The sequence below is a fragment of the Elgaria multicarinata genome, chromosome 5 (assembly GCF_023053635.1).
Source record: "Elgaria multicarinata webbii isolate HBS135686 ecotype San Diego chromosome 5, rElgMul1.1.pri, whole genome shotgun sequence".
NCBI lineage: Eukaryota > Metazoa > Chordata > Lepidosauria > Squamata > Anguidae > Elgaria > Elgaria multicarinata.
Window position 1 is genome coordinate 46154155 of NC_086175.1, and position 24671 is coordinate 46178825.

General features: G+C 38.4%; 1 protein-coding gene across 3 annotated transcripts in view; it reads left to right on the forward strand.

The window, feature by feature from the left end:
* INPP4A (inositol polyphosphate-4-phosphatase type I A) overlaps positions 1-24671 on the forward strand; it is a 112746-nt gene extending 88075 nt beyond the window's left edge. For all 3 annotated transcript variants that reach the window (XM_063126294.1, XM_063126293.1, XM_063126295.1), the window contains 9 exons: positions 648-680; positions 3231-3403; positions 5061-5184; positions 7584-7710; positions 10030-10170; positions 11359-11456; positions 15195-15307; positions 16273-16427; positions 23034-24671. In XM_063126294.1, the coding sequence (XP_062982364.1) occupies positions 648-680; positions 3231-3403; positions 5061-5184; positions 7584-7710; positions 10030-10170; positions 11359-11456; positions 15195-15307; positions 16273-16427; positions 23034-23166 (1097 nt within the window). In that variant the 3' untranslated portion in view covers positions 23167-24671. The remainder of the gene's footprint in view (positions 1-647; positions 681-3230; positions 3404-5060; positions 5185-7583; positions 7711-10029; positions 10171-11358; positions 11457-15194; positions 15308-16272; positions 16428-23033) is intronic.

Genomic DNA, 24671 nt, shown 5'->3' on the forward strand with positions numbered 1-24671 from the left:
GGGAAGATGTTGTCCTATTGCTAAGCTTAATCATTGGTGGGACGTCATTGTCCAGTTTGTTTGTTTATTTACAATATTTATATACCCCTCCCCATTCAAAATTTGTACAAGATAGCTGAATGTGCTGCCTGATGAGCTTCCCTGTAAAATGCATATGTTGTATTCATACTTTACATTTTCAAGCGTACATGTAAAGTATCTGAGATGTACACCTTAAAAATGTCACACGTGTACATTAGGGTTACTTTGTCCACCCTAAATCTGTTGGTGTTCTGCTATTCTATTTAGCTGCTTTTAATGCAAGCCATTAAACTGGTGGTTCTCAAACTGTTGTGGTCTGTGGCTTATATACAGTTGTTGCTGGTGGACCACAGAGAGCTGTTTTTGTTCCAATACAGGACTCCTTTCTCCTCCTAGTTTTAGCCAAAGACTAAAAATAATTCAGAGCACAGATGTTGGGTTCAAAGCATTTTACTCTGACACAACCAAGAGGAGAAATGGCCCATCGGACAAACTGCCTATAGTGAACCACTATGCCAAAAAGAAAAACATGTTTGAGAATGGCTGTGCTAAGCATTTCAGTTGCTTATGTTTAAAATGTGTTGCTTCCCCTTAATCATGCACGTTACACCTCCATTTTTGTGCAGATTGCAGTCCCACTCCTGAAGAGTCCAGCCCAGGTACGTCTGAGTTTTTCCTCCATTCATGGTGTTTGCTTCTGAAAGACTGCAAAAGAAAAAGTTTCTTTGCATTTAACATAATGGAGTCTTGCTGGTACTAAAGTGTGTACTACAATGACAAAAGTATTGTGTTAGTTTAGTATCTTTGAGAGCGGGAAGTACTGAAGCAATCTTCTTATTACCTGGCCTTTCCTTGCCAATGGGTTTTGACACACAGCAATTGTGTGAGAGGGAGCCATGAAGAAGCCATTTAGAAATACATTGGATGAGGAGGCAGCGATATAGAACTGCAGCTGTGTGGTTAAGCTCAGAGTTGCCTCTTCCTGTATGTAGTTGCAGAATGCTGGTAACACTTAATTTAGCTCTTGTGGTTAGAGACTAAAGGTGACACCCTCCTCATGTTGTTGCATGGGCCATGTGAGAAGCCCTTATATTGGTACTACATGGCCCTCACCCGTCTGAATCTGACCTGCTTTAATTTGCAAGAAGCAGTCTGTACACTAGGAATGGAAAACTCCTTGCTGCACTAATTTATTGACAGCATTTTTATTCATTTTAGTATTTCTGTGGTACTTTTCTGGGTAGACAGTGCTGTTTGCCCTCCGTTAAAACAATCCTGAAAAGTAAATGAGTCTGGGAGCAGGTGACTTGCCCACTGTGAGCTCTGTGACTGAGAGGATTTGAACCTGTATCCAAAAACCATGTTAATCTCAGTTGCTCTGTAAAATTTCAGTGTAACAAGGAAAAACCTTGAATTGCTCCTCAGCACTTTTTAAAAATTAAAACGTTGAGATTTGTGAATATGAGTGTATCATGATTTTTTTTAAAGTTTCCATTAGTTTTAGCCACATTACCAGATATGTATTATCATTATTTTGAATTTTTGTCCCTTTATCTGGGCTATTTTAAAGAAATGTTTATTAATTTCTGTATGCTGGAAATAACAGTGCCTGAAGAACTATTCTTGTTTTTTTTTGTTTTTTTAAATCTATTAAAAGCTTTTCAGAGCAAACATTTCAAAGAATAGTCTTTATTTTAATTGCATAGTTAGATCTCTCTTTTAGAGTACTGGATTGTTTTGGAAAAAATGCATTGTAAAGAACAACTTTCCTGTTAAAGGAATCCAACTGTGTGCTGAGGAATAGAGCCAAATAACTTGTCTGCACGTATTTTGTTTGATCATCTATCTTCAAGACGGGACACAGATTTAAAACATCACATTTGCTGATCTTGTCCCTTATTTTTATTTTAAAACTTTCCATAGCTGCCCTTTGTTTGGATGACTGTCAAGGAACTAAAAGTAGTTGCGCAATTATATATATATTTATCAAAGTTAATTGTAGTTCCAGGCAAAGACCTGATGTGACCTTTCCCTATATTAATAATTACAGAAGTCTCGTGTGCCACTTTGCATGCTAAAAGCTAATAGTGGTTGGGCGTCTACTCCTATTCTGTTGTATCTCAAAGATAAAATTTGACGCTGTGTGTTAGAAAGCTATACACACATCCTATTTTGCAAGTAGAGTAAAGGTTTCATGGGACACTATTTTATTTATTATTTTATTTACAATATTTTTATACCACTCCCTGTCTGAGGATTTTGGGTAGGTTTTTAATAAAGGGTTAAGGAGCAACTCTCCAGGATTTGGAGATCTCTCTAGTCAAAGCCTACCCAGCTCTGCCATCTAGAGATGTTGAGTAGTTAGTATATTTTTCATATTTTGCTTATACTTCTCATCTTTCCATGCAACATAACAAACAGAATGAATAGTTTGGTGGAAAGGTGTGATATAAATTAATTAAATATAGACATTTGGTAGGTAATTTAGGAGTGGTAAAGGATTGGAGTAATTTTCCTTTGCTAATTGAACCTTGTAAAGAAGTTTTGACCCCCCAAAATGTCTTCAGCTATGCTGCATATCTAACCTTTTTTTGTTTTGTTTACATCACAAAATTTTGCCCCTCTCTACACACATAATAAAGTCTCTGCATGTGTTTATGTGGTCTGTGTCAATGCTCCATTGTATCTGCTTTTCACAAATAAGTTCTTAATCTTTCTCAATGAAAGCCAATGAGACCTTTTTCTAGAACTCCCTTCCTGATCCTTGTACCTCAAATGTTAGAATCTGTTTTTCAGGTGCTTGTTTCACATTAATATCAAAGGGAAATATATAGTTCTAGAGATAGTAAAAAGGCCACACAGGAGAAATAAACGTTTATATGTAACAGTGCACAGTCCTTTGTGTGTTCAGGCAAAAAAGTCCTACAACTCCCAGCATTCCCCAGCCAGCTTGGATTGCACTCTTAGGATATTTATAGCTTTCTACTTTGGCCCAATGTGGATGTAGCTCCTTTAGCTATATTGTTGAACGATTCCTACACTGTGGTTAATGCTGAAAAGGGAGGGGAAAGGGGTGAACAGCCCCTAGGTCCACTTCCAACCACTTAACTACGGTTGAGAGATATGCATTCTTACATCTGTATTAGAATTCTTCTTAAAAGCTGCCTTTTAAAAAAAAAATGTCTTCTTTTTCCTTCTCAAAACTATAGGTGAATGGAGTGAGGCCCTTTACCCATTGCTGACAACGCTCACAGACTGTGTGGCCATGATGAGTGACAAGGCAAAGAAAGCAATGGTCTTTCTCTTGATGCAAGATAGTGCCCCTACAATAGCTCTTTGCTTGAGCCTTCAATACCGGAGGGATGTTGTCTTTTGCCAAACTGTAAGCAAGAAAGGGGAATGGATTTCGTTAGGCTCGGGATATGTGTATTATGAAAGATGTAACTTTGAAAGCAGTGAGATAGATTGCACCATTGCTAAACGCCTGCCACATACTCTATTTCACCAGCTTTGGCTGGTGTGCCAGCTGCAACCCTTCCTGGGTCCTTGGTCACAGTTTGAAAGCCGTTTAGGATTTGGACCAGCATATCTCAAAGTCCACTTAATCCCACATTAACCTACCAATAATGGGTCCCCTATTGTCAGAGGTGACTGAGATACTGGACCCTTGAATCCCTGCATTGCTGCCTTTAGATAGCTTTGTGAAAATGCTGGAACTAGCAAACAGCGTCCCTAGTGCGATATAGTATCATCACATAACTTGCACTTGGTGCCATACCTGAAGGCACAAAGCTCCCTCTAGTGTTTTTATTCAGCATCCTATGGGCCTTTGAGCAAGTGATTGTGGAAATGTTTGCTTGTTAAACAGAGCTTCTGTTTTGATGAACTATTGGATGTGTAAAATTTCTATCTTTTTTCACAAGAACAGTTGGGCTTCCTTTCTCAAAGGTCTTTTTCTGGTCCAGCTTCGCATTTCAGGTGCATTATGAAACTACTGAAGTTAAATATGCAGCTACTCTTACAATTAAGGATTGAGCTACTGAGGCTGCTCCCACATTTAGTGTGGAACTGCCCTACTCTGTCCACTCATTTTTTATGGGGTGTCCTCACAACGCCGTCATCCAATAATGATCATCTTGTCTGTTCCCAGTTCTTTCTTTACTCAGACTGCAGAAAGTCCAGGATCCCCACCCCCACCCCGAGATGAATGGAAGAGTAGCACAAGCTCCACAGACATAGATGCCCACAGTGCTACTCTTACATCTTTTTAAAAGGGTGAGGTTGGAAGTAGGCAGTGATGTATCAGGCAGGCAAACCCTGAGTCACAACTCAGCACACCTTCACTGTAACTTTTGTGGTGGGCACCTTTTTTATCACCCCCTTTGTTTCTTTTTAATTGGTCTTTTAAAGAGTGGTAAAATTCCTAGGTGTTGTTTAAAAATAAATAAACAGTGAAATATCACTGACATCAGAGAGTGTTACAGCACTATAAACTTTCTGGTCACCACTGTTAATCACATTGGTAAAATGGAAAAGTTTCTCCCCCTATCATGTTAAGAATGATCATTGTTGCATTTTAGTGTAATATCCATATAACACTATTTCATCTAAGTAGTGTTTCACTATTTTTTAAAAAATCTTATCTGGATAAACATTTCAGTGCTAATTAAAAGCTCTATTTAAAAACACACACCATAGAGTTATAAAATGGTGGCCACTGCAAATGTTATAGCAATATGTGCTCAGCTTCAAATGGCTGCTTAGGTGGATTGGACCTTCCACCTCCCCACCCACTGTAGCTCTGCCACACTCAGTGGCATGGAAGGGGCATAATGTGATGAACTACAGAAACAGTGCAATATCCCTGCTAGTGTGGAAAATCAGTTGCAGTTCTGCTTGTAGCGAACAGTGGAAAAGCAATGATGATTAGTGCTTGGGGCTACCTGTCCAGAAGCAGATTGGTGTGGTGGCATGAAGATTTTTGAAAGTATGGGCAAGGGGACTCTGTAATTACTTTATTTCTATATTCTCTTGTGCAGCTCACAGCCCTTATCTGTGGCTTCATTATCAAGTTGAGGAACTGCCTGCATGATAATGGATTCCTGAGGCAGCTCTACACGATTGGCCTGCTGGCACAGTTTGAAAGCCTTTTGAGCACTTACGGTAAAAAAAACCAACAACAACCCAGCAACACGACTTTGCATGGGGCAAGCACATCCTTTCACTTATGACTTACTGAGTTTCATCCAAAGAAGTGCTTTGACAAGGTGTATGTAGAAGATTTACACAAGTCTTGCTATTCAGCAGCAAAAGGAGGGTGTGTGTTAGAACAGAACCATGAAGCTATGTTATATTTTAAATCCATACATAAGATGCTATGCAACGAAAAGTAGAAGAATGTGTTTGTACTTTGATGAATTTTGTCCAAATCCAGAAACTGTGCTATTGGCTCTGAGGGTATTCTCAAGCACCAAGAGAGCAGCCTCCCACTGTGCCACATAATCAGGGACTTGGATAAGTTTCAAAATGGCTGCCTATTGTTCCAGTTTTTTAAAAGTAAAAATAAATAAAATCCTGCTAGATACACATACTTTTTGGATGCAATGAAAATAGTTTTCTGGATTATGTTCTCTTTTCAAATAGTGACAAAGCTTTACTTAGGGGGTAGCCAAACACACACCTGTAAGAGCAGATGAGGAGTTAAGGTGGAAGAATGAACAAGATTCCAAACGCTTTGGAAATAACACAGTTGAAACAAATTGTGGGGGAAACTCTTGAGCAAGTTATCTTAATTTGAATTTGGTGCAAAACCTAAAACAAAAAAAACCACCCAGTTTGATTCTCCGCCCCCCCCCCCCCGCCAATATTCCCAACTAATCAAGGCTGTTGTTCATAGAAACAATGTGTAATAGTACTGAGTTTTATCCAGATATCTCCCTCTGCAAGAGGTAGGTGGAAGCTGATTTCCCCACCTTCATATCTCTCTGCTAGTCCCTAGAGTCCACTAAAAATGCTCCCCCAAGGGTAAGGCAATCCTGCTGAGTGAGGTGGGCTGTGTCACAGAGTGGAGTTTGCAGAAAATCAGGGGGAGACAGAGCTTCTGTCCCATTCACACAAGGTGTCTGCCCAACTTTCCATGAACTCCTTCCCATTCAACCCCCTCCCCAGCATCACAAACCACCCTAATCAGGGGTTCTGGGGACTGGCAGGGAGTGGGTCCAGATTTCTATCTTCCATAGACACATATCTGGATGCAAACCAGTGAGTTCAACAAGTTTCATACTGGACATTATTGCCTTAAAATGTATCCACAAAACTAATGGCCTGATAGCTTAACGCATTGATTTAGAAGCAGGTTCACTGGAAATAATTGTTACTTCCAATTAAAGATGGAATAGGTTCAGAACATTGAGATTGCGTTTGTCTCAGCATCAAATTTCAAATGCATTCTTTTTGATTCGCAGTATTTTAAATTCTGAATTTCCCAACTTTTTTTGCGTTTGTGCCAACATTTCATTTTTACTGAAAACTACACAGCAGCGAAACTTGAGTTTGATGAAATATCAAAATATTGGTAAAAATTACTTTTCTCTTAGGATAAGAACATGAAAATACATTTATATTTTCTGCCCTTTGTAAAATACATGTGGCAGATGCTAGGCCCTTGAACTAAGCATATAGGTTTTGCAGCACAACTGAAGTGGAGAACACTTTGGAGTGTAGCTAGATTAACTTTTCAGTGGCCCCATTTAGAAGACATCTTAAACCATGGCTTTAGCCATGGTGGTTAACCCAGAAAGCCTTATTCACCATGGTTAAAGCCATAGTTTAAGGTGTCTTCTGAACACGGCCTGGCTTTCTGGATTAACCACCATGGTTAAAGCCATGGTTTAAGGTGTCTTCTGGATGGGCCCATAGAGTTGTGTAAAATGGGCAAGGGGGGCATGTATGAGAAGAGCACACATTTTCTTCTTTATACTATGTTGGAGCAGCCGTGGCTCAGTGGTAGAGTATTAGCTTTGCATGCAGAAGGTCCCAGGTTTAATCCCTGGCATCTCCAGGTAAGGCAGGAAAATCTCCTGCCTTATCTGGAGAACCAATGAAAATGTCAACAGTATTGGGCCAGATGAACCAATGCTCTGACTCAGTATAAGGCAGCTTCCTGTGTTCCTATGTAGTGTGTCTGACTCCTAAGACCTATTTCTGTGTTACTTGCATGTAAGGTAGTCCCATGGAGAAGCAGGAGCAAGCCTCTGATTCTGGTCCCGCTCCGGCCATTGTGTTCTTGTGCTGGCCCCATCTTCCGACATCCACATGCTGAGCACGATTGTCTATAACAGAACCTCTAAGCTGTAGGGGTTCCTCTGCAGACAATCCCACTCATGTGGATGTGGAAGGGCAAGTTTAACATGTCACCTCAGAGGCAGCACCAGAAGCATCACCCATCTCCTGCTTCACTGCAGCACTGCCCAACCCACAACTAACATGTAAATAGGGCTATAGTCAGTTAGCAGCACTTTTTGTATGTAAAAAATACTTCTTATGATGCTTTCTTTGTTTAGGTGAAGAGCTGGCAATGCTAGAGGATATGAGTGTTGGTATAATGGACTTGAGGAATGTAACGTTTAAAGTAACCCAGGCCACGTCGAATGCGTCTGCTGACATGCTGCCCGTCATTACAGGAAATCGGTAAAAAATAATAATGGGTGGTGGTGGTGGTGAGGGGAACAAGGGAATAGAAGTCGTGAAAACAAGTTCTGATTAAGATTGGACACTTGAATGACACGTATAAAAGCAAAACTCTGGCCAAAAGTCTAGCTGTCTTGTACAGAAATGTTTTTGAACCTGATTTTAGTCAACATTGAATTTTACCTAGATCAGTTTAAAGGAGGCTAGAAAACAACCCAAAATCCAGATTCTGTTATTTTTCTGAATATGTATTAACATCTCAGAAGTGATTTTTGGAGAAAAATAGTATTTAACAAACTATTTGTTTCACATGTATGCAAGGTGGGAGACTAATGGTGCACTGGAATGCACTTTTATTTTCTGTTTTGAGAGGAAATGTTGCTTGTCACCAGTCTTCTTTGTTTGCTCAAAATATTGCAAAATAAAGCATTTCCTTTCCCTGGAAGTGGAATAAGACTAATTTAGGTGTTAAAAGTATGGGAGAAGATTGGTGACAGGACTGTGGTGTTGTAAAGATTACAATAATATAATGTGTTGTGCTTTGAATACTTGTAAGCGCTACACAAATCTTAAATATTATTATGGTCCCCTAAGTGCAGTCAGGATCCCTGCTTTGTTAGGGTTCCTGATCACATGGGCTGTTGGCAAAACACACTAACCCACACTCACTGGTTGAGTATGGGTTGTTTTGAACCGTGGGTTGTTTGTTGAACTATGGGTTATCATGTTGTCTGAATGCAGGTTAGCTTGTTAACCTTGTGTTGTAGCTTATTTTCTTGAAGAACCCACCTTAACCCATGGTTTGTTCTTTGGTTGTTCAGGGTGGTTAACAAGCCACCCTGGCTGCATTCAGACAACACATGAACCCATGGTTCAAAACAATCCACTCAACCACAGTGTGGTTTAGCAAGTAGTTTGAACAGCCTCGGAGAAGGCCAAAAGTGCAGGGACTCTATTCTGACCTTAAAATGAGCATGCACTATTCAAGAGCAGGAAACTGTGATTCTGCACCTCCACCTATCCCACCGCCTGCCCCAAAGTTCGGGGGGGGGGGAATCAAATAAAATATTGGCAGAACATCCATTTAACTTTATATTTTCCTATCGTATTTCTATCTTTATCCCAATACAAATTCTTTCTACATAAAATTGTTTCTGCACCATTTTTGTCACAGATCCAGACTTTACCTTTGAGATGTCATTCAAACTCAAAACTTGCCAAAATTCTGGCATACTAAGGCCAGCCCTCTTGAGGGTGCAGGAATTATAATTGCCACATAATAAGTTGAAGGTTTACTTCTTTCAGCTAAATCCAGGTATTCTAGAAACAAGACTGACTGAAGACAGCTCTCACTGAATGTATAACAGAGAACAGTTGAACCAATTTGAGCACCCCTCCCTGCAATCCTTGCCTACATATTCAAAGAATCACCAATAATAAATTCAGTCGCTGAACTAAAATGTACAGAGTTAAGGAAACAGAGTTAAGGAGAAAAGAAATGAATGCTATATAGGATTCGTTAATACATAAGCTAATGGTTCATTGCACTAGATTTAACTAACCTTTAATTTCCTATGGGGCACAGTAAAAATTCATTTATTTTTCCTAAGCTATGTCCATTCTTCAGTGCTGAAAGAATGGGAAAATCATCTTTACTTTTACAAAAACATTTTGACAGTGTGAGGAAGAGAGACTATTTGAAGATACATGGGGAGAGATAGGGCCAGTTTGCTTGTCATGTTGAGCCTGGCTTAATGTGCACACAGCCTGTTCTCTCTTGCTTTACCCTGAGCAGATGAACAAGGAAAGGATGGCTTCTTTTTGTGTCCAAACCCAAGATTATAGGTGTGAGTGCTCAAACAAGCCAGGATCGGAAGTCAGCTTAAAATCAGATTTTAAAGTTCACTTACAAAACTTGCCTTGGTTGGGTACACTTAACCATAATCCTGGTTTTAAATGTAACACAAAATTACTACTCCCTGGTTTGCTTAAACACTTATACAAAGGGAGGAGCAAAGCAGGAGTGAACAGACTGCATGCACTAGCATGCTTCTCATGCACATCATGGTTTATTAAGCCAGGATTCCTGATCTCATGTGTGAACCAGGTCTATGTGTCTGCTCCTAATCTACATTTCCACTTCTTTCTGGACTTTATGAAGAAGTTGCTTAAAAGAAGGTACTAGCAGCCTTGATTTTAATTGAATTGATAACCTGCTGTGCAGTCACACATTTCTCTGCCTTAAAAGAAAGGCTCCTTTAAAAAGTGGGTAGTCTGATCTATGTTTAACCTTTTTTCTTTTTCTTGTTCTACCATTAGTGATGGGTTTAATGTGCGAATTCCCCTGCCAAGCACCTTGTTTGATGCGTTGCCCCGCGAGATCCAGAGTGGCATGTTGCTGAGAGTTCAGCCTGTTCTCTTCAACGTGGGGATCAATGAACAACAAACCTTAGCAGAGAAGTATATATGTACACTATTTTTTTTTTAAAAAAAACTTATTTTCCTAAATCTCAGCAAGAAAAAGGTAAAGAAAAGAAGGGACGCTTACAACATTGTAAGCATAACATAAGGACTCCAACCATCCATGAATTTAGAATTCCAATACATCACAAAAAGTGACCAATTCTGAATAAACTTAACAGAGACTTGTTCTTTATATCTTTTTAAATAAGTTAATTTTATTATATGAATCTTGTCCTAGACCTTCTGAAATCAATCTGCATTAATTGGGATCTTGATCTTCTTCCAGAAAGAAGCTATCAGTATTTTACTAGCTGTTAAAAGATTAACAGTAAGCTCCAAATCACAGCTTAAATTTAAATCTTTAACATAACCAAGTAAAACATACAGTGGGTCCATCGGTATATGTACCATCATTTCATAAATATATTATTTTTAAAATGCTTCATGCTTAATTGAAGTTAGAAAAATCAAACCAGATTGAGTTACATCAACTTCCTGTTTGAAGCATTGATTATATGTTTACCTTATCTCAGTTCCTCAGGTTGCTGTTCACCTTCACAAAACCCAACTGCTGTGTAATATATAAAGTCTGTTATTTGGGATTACAGTTGCAGCCCTGTCTTGATGGGTTCCTTTGCTGAAATTACAGCAGTGTTCAATGCTTGCCATTTTTAAAGTGCCTTAACCAACTTAAATCAGGGTCAGGCTACTGTGCCCATGCATCGCATCTGGATTTACTCTGTTGGTCCACAAGACGCCATGTAAGAGTCTGTGTTTGTCTCTACTTATGCTATAAGGACCAGTAAATAAGTTTTGAACCTGATCTGCTGTGCCCTCAGGCCATTATTTGGTCCTATCATCACACTTTTTATGCTCATGGATTTGAGTGAACATTTTAAATGTATCTTATTATTTATTTATTTATTTGTGCATTTAGGGCAAAGTCCCCATAGGAGGTTAGCAGAGAGTATAATATGAATAACCATAAAACACAGTATCACAATTAAAAACATAATTTCAAACAGCCAGGTTGCTTGTCCTATGTTCAACGAGATTGCTGTAATCAATAAAATGTGATAGCATGAATAGAAAATGTTAAGACTTTGAAGAGGTAGCTTTGTTTGGAAGGTGTATGTATGTATGTGGAATATTTCTTTGCTAATGTGGCCCTTTTGATCTTTAAAGGTTTGGAGACACCTCATTACAAGAAATGATTAACATGGAAAGCTTAGTAAGATTGAATTCCTACTTTGAGCAGTTCAAAGAAGTTTTGCCCGAAGACTGTAAGTGTGAAGAGCAAATACTTGTATCCAATATGCCTGAATTTAAATTAGACAATGTTTAACTCAAACCACTGATTGTATACAATGATTTTTTTCCAGATAGGGAAAGATGAACAGCTAGTTTTTCCCAAATGCGTTCAGCAGGACTTGGTGAAATCAAATATTTGAACTATCTATGCAAGCATTGCAATGCACTCTAGCTGGGGCTACCCTGGAAAAGTGCCTAGAAGTTTCAGTAGGTACAAAATGAGGCAGCTAGGCTGCTAACCAGCGCATAGCAGCGGGACTGTCTATCACCTGTCTTGAAGGACATTCGCTAGTTGCGAATTGCTTTCTGTGCTCAATTCAGGGTGTTGATTTTTAACTTATAGCACTAAAGGGCTTATGACCTGTTTAAGAGAACCTCCTGTCTTGTTATAAACTTGTCCACTTATTAAGAACTGTAACAAGGTCTTGAGGGCAGCTTTGCCTGCAAAGGCCCACTTGTTGGGCACACGTGGAAGGACTTTCTCCTGTGTCACTCCCAAACTGAGCAATGTGCTTCCCACAAAATTACAATTGGGCTCCACTCTCTTGGTTTTAGAAAGGGTGTGAAGACTCATCTTTTTTTAAAATAGCCTTTTAAATTGTGTTTTACTGTTTTATTGGTTTTTTGGTGTTTTGTTACTTTAAATAGTTTTGAATTGTTGTGCCCCACATTGATGGCTTTTTAGCGAAAAAGATGGTATATAAAAGTTAAGAATAAATAAATAGTAAATAATGATCCTAAACCTGCTCATGTGGCTGCACAAACATGTCATTGTAGATAGGATTTCAGCTTAAGGTATAAAATATATTCTTGGGTAGAGGCTGAGGCAGTAGACAGGAACCCTTTATCTTCTATATTTTTGACATCTTTGTCTTAAATCTGGCAATAACAATAAGGACTAATCCAAATATAAAGGCTTGGATCCAGTCTGTGACTCCAACAAATGGAAGGGCTCGTTCAGTCCATAGAAGGCTGTTGATCCAGCAGAGGAATCCAGCTGTCTGATCAGGGAAGGAGGTGATTGTTTTGATTGCTCCATCCCCCTGTAGTCTCCTATGCTCTCCTAAAACCTCCACAATTCTCAGAAATAGTATGGGAGGTTGCACTGGAGGGTGGGTGCTGCTGCTGAGAGATGGGGAAACCAGCCATCAGTATCCTGAAGACACCCAGCACTATTTCTCTATAACATGTGAATCAGAGGCTGTGCAAACCTTGGACTGGTGGGCTGGATGCACTGGTGGGTTGGATGAGGCCCAGAAAAATTGAGTCTGAATCCTGGCAAGATGAAGGCTCAGTGGGTGAGTGGTTCCAGTGTCAGTTGCCTGCTCTGGATGGGTTATATTTCCCCTGAAGGAGCAGGTGCATAGTCTGTGGGGCTCATTGATCCAGCACTATCATTGGAGGAACAGGTGTCTTTGATAGCTAGGAGTGCCTTTTACCACTCCAGCAGGTAACACAGCTACAGCCATTCTGTCCAATGCTTGTGGTCAATGCATTGTTGAACTCAAAATTGGATTACTGCAATGCCCTTTATGTGTGTCTGCCCTTGAGTTTAGTCTGGAAACTACAGTTGGAGTAGAATGCTGCAGCTAGGCTAGTAACGGAAGCCCTCAACAAATCAGGATCAGGATTCTTAAGAGATTGCCTGACCTCTTACCCTCCAAGTCAATACTCTGCTGGTAGTGCCCAAGATTTCAGAGTTCTGTTCCATGATGGCTTGGAATAGGGCATTTAGTATCCTAGTGCCCACTCTCTGGAACTCTTTCCCACTACAGATTGGACAGGGGCTAGCCTGTGCCTACTGCAAAAAATAATTAAATAAATCCCAGCATAAAGTATTTTTGTACAGTGCTTAGAAATTCTTTTAAGGTGATTCATAAACAAATAAATATGAATAAATTAATGGTTGGAATGTTAGTACCATGACATTCATTATGATGTTAGGATATCTGAAGGACATTGGTTCCAATAAGAGATAATGTTTTGTTTATTAATGGGAGGAAAAATCTTGTGCAATGCTGGTGGGACTTGCAAAACACCAACATTGAGATAAAGTATTGGTCCATGTTGATGTCTTTAAAATGTACAAGCCATGTCCATTAGAGAAGGTAAAGGGAGATATGTAGGAGAGATAAGTTGCTCTTGGGAAGTCTTTCAATATTGGAATAGATATAATCAAATTCAAGTAAATAATTGGGCTGAATTATTGAAATAATAATTCAATAATAATAATTGAAATAATAACCTTTTTATTCACTCAGTATTTTAACACTTAATTTTAACTTAAATTTAAATTTTACTGTTTTAACTCTGTATTTAATCTTATATCAATTTTGCTGCGTGGTTTTATCCTGGTTGTGCTTTTTATACTGTATTTTGTATTTGTGCTTTTAACCTGTTGGTTGTTTTATTATGGTTTTAATTTTTGTGAACCGCCCAGAGAGCTTCGGCTATTGGGCGGTATAAAAATGTAATAATAAATAAATAAATAATGCAGTTATTCAATTATTTAACTAATTCTTGAAACTGTTAAATAGGAGTATGGCTTCATTTTATAGATTTTGTATTTTAAATTTGTTTGTTCTTTTTTAAAAACCTGGTCTTGTGTACATATCATTATATTCTATTGCATATTTTCAAAACAATATTGTACAACCAGGAAGTATTCTTCATAATATGCAGGTTTCATCTTAGAAGATGTTCTTGACAAGCACAGTTTTTAAAGTACTTGCATTAAAATTTTATATTTTAATTTTTTAAAAAAAATTAAGGACACCTTTTTAATCAATTCAGAGTGGGGTTTTTATTATTAAACTGTGCAGACCTAATTAAAAACTACTTTTTAAACTTTTGGTTAAGGATGGGCGAATGCCATGATGTTCGGTCTGCGGAGGGGCCCGCTGTAGGGAAATCTGGCCACTTGAAGCCCCACAGATTTCCACGGAGCCCTGCCAAGTCCACCAGAGTTTGCAGAGTGGTCCTCCAGCTTTGAGAACATAAGAAGAGCCATGCTGGATCCGACCAAGGGTCCATCTAGTCTAGCACTCTGTTCACACAGTGGCCAACCAACCAACAGCCAGGGATGAACAAGCAGGACATGGTGCAACAGCACCCTCTCACCCATGTTCCCCAGCAACTGGTGCACACAGGCTTACTGCCTCGAATACTGGAGATAGCACACAACCATCAGGGCTAGTAGCCATTGATAGCCTTCGCCTCCATGAATTTATCCAACCCCCGTTTAAAGCCATCCAAATTGGTGGCCATCACTAATGGCGGCCACCGTTAGCCTATCACATCTTTTTGAAAGCTGTAGAGCCACCTTGCAGGAACACTTGTGGACACAGAAGTAAGGTTTGCTGTAGAGTCTGAAGGTTAACTTTTTTGGAATCTGGTCTCATTTGACTCTGCAGTGGATTTCTCCAGCATCCATACTTGTGATTTATATAACAGTGACATGGTAGTTTCCCAGGTTCTTATTAAATAGATTCGAAGTATGAAACGTCATGTGATCAACTAGTAGTCCTACAAACGTTTTAAGGCATTGACGAAAACATGATTGAATGTAAAGTTCATACTGAATTTTTTTGCAAATATCCTGCTTTTCCCGCACTTCATGAATGGGATGACACATGCTTGTGCAGATACTGACCATTAGGAACAGGTCATGCCCTTACACTTTCTCTGTATTTTCTTTCTTTGTTTCTTAGGTCTACCTCGATCCCGTAGTCAAACGTGCCTGCCTGAACTGTTGCGGTTCCTTGGACAGAATGTACATGCAAGGAAAAACAAGAATGTTGATATTCTTTGGCAAGCTGCTGAGGTATTTATTATTGTTAGCTCATTCTAGCAACATTTTAATGGATACAGAGCACACTGCCACTTGCCCCATGTGAAAACGGTAAACAGCAAATCAACAAACAGTGCCTGCTTGCGCACATTACCATCCACATTACCATATCACATTTCTTGAGGGTTGTCTAACCATCGTCTTTGCCCTGTGGGGGCTGCGAATTGGCGCTGTGTCTGTTATATGATCCTGGGTTCTAGTATTATGGGAGAGGGAAAAATATGTCCCTATCCACATTCTCCACACCATGCATCATTTTGTACAGCTCTATCATGTCTCCCCTTAGCCTCCTTTTTTCCAAGCTAAACAATGCCAGCTGTTGTAACCTTCCCTCAAAGGGGAGATGCTCCAGCCCTTTGATCATTTTAGTTGCCTTTTTCTGCACTTTCAATTTGTCAGAGGGAGAGGGAATTACTTATTGTTTATTTGGATGGGTTGCTCCACTCTCCCTTGGAGAGAGCCTTCCTTGCCATCTCTTTCCTTCCTAGAGTATACAGCCATGAATTCCCATGACTGTAGGCAAGACAGAGTCCCCTATATCTTAGATGACATACTGCTCCTTCAGGAGTGTGCTTTGGCAATGAGATAAGTGAGAAAATCCAAGGCAAACTAAGCAGTGGTGGACAGCCTTTCCCAAAGATTCATTCCAAACACTGACATATTGGTAAATGCCACTTGTTTCTTCCTTATCTATTGACCTAGAAAACCTGACTGGAAGAGGTCCACCTGATTGGTGTACCTAACTAGCTGGAAACAGGCTCCTCATTCCTCGTGTAAATTGATTCAAAGCTGACTCAATTTAATTTCCTGTTTTTCAAGCTCTACTGTCATCCCATGTCTAGAGACTGTGTAGACGTTCTCTTAATAACTCTGGAGTGGTCATATTCTTTTTCTTGGCATTGCGGTGGAATTGATAGATAACTCTCTTTTTTTGGTAGATTTGCCGCAGACTAAATGGTGTCCGATTTACAAGTTGTAAAAGTGCCAAGGATAGGACTGCCATGTCGGTGACACTGGAACAGTGTCTAATATTGCAACATGAACATGGAATGGCTCCACAGGTCTTCACCCAAGCCTTGGAGTGCATGAGAAGGTAAAAAATCGTCTGCTCACTAGCCACTCCCCCGCCCCAATCCTGGAGCCATGTAAACTGCAGATGGTGGTTCTCTCCATCTTTGAAGGGGATAATTATATAACAAATATAACTATCAAGAAAGATTAACCACATGGACTACAGCTGCCTGACACACTTTAGAGCTCACTTAGTCTTTTTTGTCATAGTTGCCATATTTGTGTACTTTTTTCTAAGCTCTTCAAAAGAGGAAAATAGTTTGTTAGCTTTGTATTAGTTCATTGGATAATAACTGAGATATAACGAAAAGTATTGGTGGCATGCAGCTCTTGCTGCTCTACCAGTGTGAAAACTATGCAATTGTGACATTGCCCTGGCTGTCATTTTTCTGCATAATTACCTGGTCTATAAAGGATACACATCTGCAGGTTGCATTGGTTTGCTATGCTTACTCCTCAAAGCAATACAGTTTGCTCTTTCAGCAAAGTGTCTTTATGAATGTTTCATGATACAGCAATCAAAATCCATCACAACCTGTCGGTGTACTGTGGTCATATCAGTTTAACCTGTTTTCTGAAGCAGCAGACATGTTTTCAAAATTCTTTTCTATTTTTATATATAAAAAAGGGAATCTGTTTACTGTTGTTCAATATATTGTTTCAAGCACTGCTGGAAAGCTACAATTTTACATACCAAAAAAGAAAGGATAAGAAATCCAGTTTTAGTCTTTATCGGTGTAGTTTAACACTGCTGTGGAGTCCTGTTTTCAACATTCACTCTTGCTGAATGTACTGTACTGTGTGTCTTCTCACCAAATTCTCAAAAGTGTTCAATTCTCTTATCCTTTCTGTATGTTTTTGCTATTTGACCCTTTCTAAATCTTCAATGTTCTATTTGTAAAAAATGTTTTCTGGTGTCACCTTATTACTTCAGCAAATGTTATTTTCTGAATCCTACACAGAAACTAGTATATTAGCCACAGAATCCCATAATGTGGAATTGTCCTGAAGTGCAGCTGAAGTATTATTAAATAAGCTTCCTGATTAAAACCATGTCACACCAAATATGTGAGAGATCAAATCTGCTCAAATGTATTCCCATTGTAATATTTCATTGTTGTCCTTCTGATAATACTAGCTACATTTTGAATAAAAGTGGACACAATCCAGTCAAACAATCACTTTAAAGTCCAGTTGAGTTCAGCTAGTATTTTTAGCCCAATTCTGGACTTAGAGGATCATCAGACAGGGGGAAATCAGATTTTCCTACTGTCAGTTTGCCTCCTGCTTCTGTCCCACAATGGGACAAGCAGCTTCCTCTTTCCTCACACGGGAAGAAAGAGGAAGCAAGCAACGACCACGTGGCCCATTCAGTGGGCGTTTTTATGGCGCAGCCTCTCCTGCACACGGCAGAAAATAGTGCCAATTTCCATTACAACTAGAAGAATCGAATTTTCTGAGTGGTATTTTGAAGCAGGGAAAATAACAGAAGGAGCGGAAGACGTGTGGAAGGATTGCATCATCATCAGACACCACATTAACATAAACATTAAATAAAATGGAGATAGGAGGACACACTTGCCTGCCTCCCATGTTAGTTTGGATTTGAAGAGATGCAATATCCAAAAGTTACTTCTCTCTCCTGGGATTGTTTCATTAACACCTTACTAAATTGTTAAATAGCTGCTAGTTGGTGGCTTGGACAAAGTTCAAGTAAAATTCATCCATGCCACTTGAAATGAATGTTGGAATGCTACCAAGGACTGCTACAAATAGTTAATTTTTCCTGAAAGGCTTATATTTCTATACAGACACCTTGACCTAGTGCTAATTTTTTGCACGTGCAATAGTTTTTATGCATAGTTCAGGCTGCATCTCTTCAGCCTAAACTATGTTGGTGATTATACATGCAAAAGCTACCTGTGGTGAGATTTGTTTCTGATCTGTAGGTATTTGCGAGCTCAAAAACTTTAAAATTCCTTAAAAAAATTAAATGGGACAGCAAATAAGGTCAGAATCGTGGTCCACAATAAATGGTAGATAAAAAAACAGACAAAACACCTTTTAAACTCACACCCTGTTCTTAGCAGGTGGTATTTTTGGCTGGGAAAGAGGCCAATTTACCTTGATCATTATGTTTCTTTCCTCTTTTTTTATGTCTATTGGGAAATAATTTTTAGAAATAACCTGCATTGAGGCTAAGGCACTTTTTACGCTCCTGTATTTGATAGCTAGATTATTAAACTAATTCAGTTCACTTGCATTGAAGAATTCTTGAAATGGTCAAATGCTACAATGGTTATTCATGTTCAGTTTTGCTTTTCAGAGCTCCATTTCTTTGCAGCATGTGGAAGCATGGCAGAGCAGCATGGAACATTGCTTGGCCAAATGAGAAAATGAACATGGAAAACCATTCTTGTTCAACCTACATGTATTTATTTTCAGTAGACTACAGTATTCTTTCTTATTTTCTCTTTTTATTCTCTTTCTCTCTCCTTTATTCTGTAATTGCGCCTTTTATTATTATTTTTTTAAATTGGCACACCTCCCTATTCTTTTATCTAACACGTTCTACTTTCTGTTGTGGCTTCTTCAAAGTTTCTTTCTCTCCCCCTCCCCCTCTTCTTAATTTGATTGTTTTATTTTGCCTCGTTGGTTCGTTCTTATCGTTTGGTACATCCATTGCATGTCTGTGTCCCTTTCTTCCTCTTATTTTCCTTTCTCCCCAAACTTCTTCCTTTTCACAGTATTGGAACACGGGAGGTAGTCACCCAGAAGAACTTGTGTGGCCTGGTGCCCATCCGGGATTTCAGGCTAGATCCCAGTCTTCTCTACTCTATTCCTTTACTAGCTCTAAGCCCCAATTTACTGGTTGTGTGGCTGTTTCTGAGCATTGCATATCTGGTGGCCAGATTACGTTGCAAGTGAAGACGAGTTAATAAGCAAATAAAGCAAAAATCCAATGAAGTGCCAGAATATTTATTGCCACCTGGTACCTATTTGTCAAAAGAATGTCTCATAGCATTGTCTGCCAAGAATTATTATTATGCCTTACAATTTTATGTTTCTCTTGTACTAAACTTGTAAATACACATCAAATTATTTTATGAAAAGGAATTGTTATTGAACGCTTAAACTGTTGTTACGCTTCCAGTGCTTGTAACAGTCTGACAGCAGCCTGTTATCTCGGCACTTTAGCCGACCTGAAGATTAGTTTCTCTTACCAAATATTTTTCAGGCATCCAAATCCTGAGTCTCTTTCTTTCTCTCTCTATAGATACATACAGTTTTGTTTCACATGTTTCATGTATTCCAGAGAAAGGAACTCTGTCTAAAAAGAATTTGTATCTTTTTGTATATTCTTAAAAGTGTGTCAATCTTGCCTTTCATATTTACATAATATGAGAAGAAAAAAGTGGGGGTTTATAATATGTTGATCTAAACAAATATACTTAAGCACCTTTCTAGTATGATTTCCAAACATAACCTTTATATTATAGCGATCAGTCCTTGCTCATGTACTTGTTTCCTTTCTCCTAGTTAAATCTGTTGCAACATTATTATACCAGCTTTTAAAAAAAATAAACTTGAACGGCAGTAAACTGCATGCAATATAATTTCAGGATATTTATATATCTACTTTTTATTACATCAAAAAGGGAACAGTATGTAGAAAGAGTAGCTGTAATTTCCTTTAAATATTCGTAAAAAAATATTTTTACAGTATGTGTATTATCATATGTTAATACTGACATTAAATATTACCATAAAAGATGCACTAATTAGCTCTTTCAACTCACTGCTAAAATATTTGAAAGATGCTAACATATACCACCAGTGACTGTTTCCAGAAAATTACCTAAAACGTCAATGGGCAACAGAGAATTATCAGTTACTTTCTATGGTTATTATATGCATTTGCTCAAATATGCATATGGCAGCATTGAGATGGCTTTTATAGCTGTAATACTAAATTTATGATTTTGTAGATAAAATCATTAAATATTAATAATAGTTATAAGGCTTAAAAAAGAATTTTAAATGGCATGCTCTGTTGTTCTATATTGCACTTAACGCTAGTGTGTTGGATCACATTCATTTTGACACCTGGCATAAAGAAGTGGAGGCTCGACTATTGCTTTTTATGGAGTGATTTGTATGTTACTAGAGTGGCATGGGATCTGCTTTCCCTGTAACTCAATGCTCTGCTGGCCCAGAATATTTGTAGGAAGCCATCATATGGTTACTTCACACGCCAACGTCGCCTTTTCCCTAGGGGGCAAGGACATTGCTGTGGGGAGTTGTGTGAGACTCATGAGCCTGTTTTTGACAGACATTACTAGAATAGTGTGTGAGCAGCAGCCACACTATTCAGGTAATAGTAACAGGTCCTCTTGACAAATTTATTACAATATAGTGCAAGATTTTTGCTCCAAATCCGAGCATATTGCATGACAGCAATCAAATTTATTTCTACATAGTGCATGCTATACAGTGTCTCATTTCCTTTTCCTGTCTGACAGGAACCTTTGCCTGTGCATTGGAAGTTATCATTAAATCCACTGATTATCAATGTGCCACAAAATGATTAACGTAAGGCAAATGGGTTAGTAAATTCTGCAACGTTCAGCTTCCCTTCCCTCCTCTTCTGCGATACTGAAGGAGAGAACAGGGTGGCTCCTGTATCTGCAGAGCCTTGTGTACACATTGGAATCCAGAAGAAACCAGGTTTCCACTAAATGAGTTTTGGTGCCCACCCTGTATAAATATATGTTGAGCGCACTAAATCAGAAAATACACTCATAACTTTCTCATGTAACACTGCTAGATCAGAAAATGTATACAAATTGTTTTCACAAATGTAACACTTTTTCTTAGAAAATTTCTGTGCTTTAAAATGGATAGAAGGGACACTGAATAGTATAAATGGAAGTCACTACAGATACAATAAATTCTTTCAAGGTTCCAGTGGAGTGTCTTAAAAGGACAATAAAATCACGTAGCCTTGAAATTACAGTATAAAAAATATTATAGAATACCAACTTAGTTAATGAAGTCAGTTAGTTCCACTTCTATAACAATATGAGCATGATCCATAAAAGGTAAAACACATTTAAGTCCTGTTGATTTCAATATGAGGGAGTTAACAATCTGCTTAATACTGCCACTGAAATCAACAGAACTTTTAAAAAGCTTGTTTGGCTGGATCTTGCCTTATGCTGATACTGGAATATTTTTTTATAAATTGAAATCCCAGTGCACCTTGGAATCAAAGCTGCTATAATTTAACCAGGAGCATGTTAAATGTTGCTGTCCCTAGTTGTTAAAACATGAATAAATTGTCTCAGCCATATGTTTGTGTATAACCTTACACTTATAGCCTATCATGAAACTTTTTTTTTAATCTTCTGTGTTCAAAGGAGCCAAAGGAAAATATATTTTGATGGTTTAAGTTAATTTATATGAACCAAAATGATGTGCTTCCATGTACAGCTGCCGTTGAACGCTCTTTGGTTTTATAAAATCTAATGGCCTTTACAATAGATTTCAGGGTTATTGTATAAAAGTGCAATAGAGTTCAGAACCAGATGGCAAAGGCCCTGACTGTAGCACTGCCTTTCACACAAAAAAGTGGGCTTTGCCACAGTGGCCTGGAATAGACATTATACTGCCAGTCTCTTAACTATGGTTAATGGAACATACTGGCCTCCCAATTTCTCATGCAAGTTCTTCCTCCCCTTCCTGGCTTTAAATATGGCTTACAATTTGTAACAATGCTAAAACAGATATCCATTGTAAGTAGGGGTTGAAGCTGGTTTGTAAGCATTGGTGAGGAGAGAACCTGGCTGGTTACCATTAGTTATAGTTAGCACTGGTGCATCATAGCTAAAGCCAGGAAGGGAAGGGAGTGGGAATTTGCACTGGAGAGGGGTGGCGAAGACACTGCACAAGCCCACAGTCCACTCTTGATTTCCTAGTTTAGGAGATTAGCAGCATTACACCTATAATAGATAAATACAAAGAAAGGTTGCAAACCTAAATGTTGAAAGTGCATTATATATGGTTGATGGCTGTACATGAAAAAAGTGTTTTTCAAACAATCAAATAGTATAAATATGAAGGAACTGTGATTGTGTTAGTACTAGTTGATTTTCCCACCAAGTGTGCTATTTATGCATGTCAGGTTATCCAGTTATTCTTCTAACCTTCAGTACAGCCATTGCTAAACTGATATGAAGGGAATAATTGTTATTGAAAAGCGTTTATTTAGAGTATAGTATTTTCTTTCAGCGTTAATAGCAAGTGTCTCTTTGTGCAATGGAATGAGCTAAAACTTCACGGTATATATGCCATGAAATACTTGAGAACATTGCAGATATTACTGTGCATCGCAACTAGATATATTGCTGCTTTTTAGATTTTCAAGACTAGCAACTAGACACGGCATGTTTCTATTTCATGTGCCATCATCATTTAGTGATTCACTGCTTTTAATATTTGCAATGGCAAATTATTCAAGCACTTCATTATAGTTAAAATATTTTGGGTTTTTTGTTTGTTTGTTTTTGCTTTTGTTTGTTTTTGTTTTTACTGCTGTCATTTTTTTGTGCTTGTCTTTTTTCCCTAGTGAGGGTTGTCGAAGAGAAAATACAATGAAGAATGTTGGATGTCGCAAGTATGCATTTAATTCTCTGCAGCTGAAGGCTTTCCCCAAGTATTACAGGCCTCCCGAAGGAACTTATGGAAAAGTTGAATCATAAGATTACTGTGTCTTGTAATTAGTTGTTTCATTAAAACATGTGGATACACTCAGCTTTAGTATTTGAACTTTGACAACAATGTCAGCAACAATTTTTCTATGTTTCACTAGGTAATTCTGAGCATGTAATTTTATTAAATTGGATTCCATAGGAAAAAGGTTATTTGCTGACCCCTTGTAACATGAAAATAATGTAATGACTGCTCACGTAACTAGCCATCAGTGTATGTAAGATGCCTGAGTATACTATACCATTGATTTCTTACCTATATGCCTAAATAAGAAATATAATTCCCGGACTGTCAAGGATTTTATGAAAGATGTTTAGGCAGCTGCTTCACTCATCTTTTTATACTGATTTGATTTGAGATTAAGACTTTCATAATACTTTTTAAAACCTCAGAGTTGTAAATAGTAAATACATTTGACATGAGGCAGGTTGAGAAGTACAAGAGGCATTATCATGCAGGAGAAAGTTAAGCTCAGTTTTTAAGATAAGGCAGCACAGTAAATATAAGTCCATAAGCTTAAAATGTTTAACTTTATTAGAACACTATCTTAATGGGAAGAGGTGGGCGAGAGTTGTGATATAAAAGGCCAGGAACTGACACGGGACCCAGTTCTACTTGGTTCAGAAACTGGATTAGACCTATGATGGTTTCATTTGATTTGGGAAACATCTTATGTTTCAATAGCTTTGAGCAGCTAGAGCTCACAGATAATACATGCAAGGCCTAAGCAAGAAATAGTAATGCGTGAGAGTATAAGCAGAGGATCTGGGGTAGCAATTAAGGTATGTTTTTTTATTGGCATTACAGATCAGATAGGCAAGTGCATTCTCATTTGTTCTTTGAAGTGTGCCAGTGAGGATTGCAGAAGCCAAGTCACCAGCACATCTACATCTTGATATGTTTCCAATCCCAGTCAATTTGAACCTCTTTCTGACAGTTTACTGCACACTGACATTCAGTGAAAACCATTAAATGCAGAAGGTAGAACTCTAAATCCATTATTGTCATGAGTAACAGGATCTTATGCAAGCTTATTTGCACAGGACAGCTGTTACATACACGCAAGGCTTCTTCCAAGTACATAAAATATTTGCTGGATTGACAGGTAGATCCTATACAGAATTTAGATATTCTTTAGCCCATTGAAATCAGTTGTTCCTTAACTTCCCATTCTTCTCCCTTCAACTACTTCCATTGAAAATGGCAATTATTAACTATAAACTAAGGACTCTTACATTTGCAACATTGTTTTATACACAAAGTTTCCCATGACTTTTTATTAATTTTCACCAAATCAATATCCACAATTGAGCATGTTAACACTGAATTTCAGACTATCCCACTATTTCAGATTTGTTACCCATTCTCCCCCTTTTAAAACTGCATCAATCTTTGCATTATCAGAATGGTATATTGCAGGAAACACATTTCCTTGATTTATTTTTTAATGAACACTTGACCTCTAAGATCTAGAATGCCATTCATCCCAGTCCTG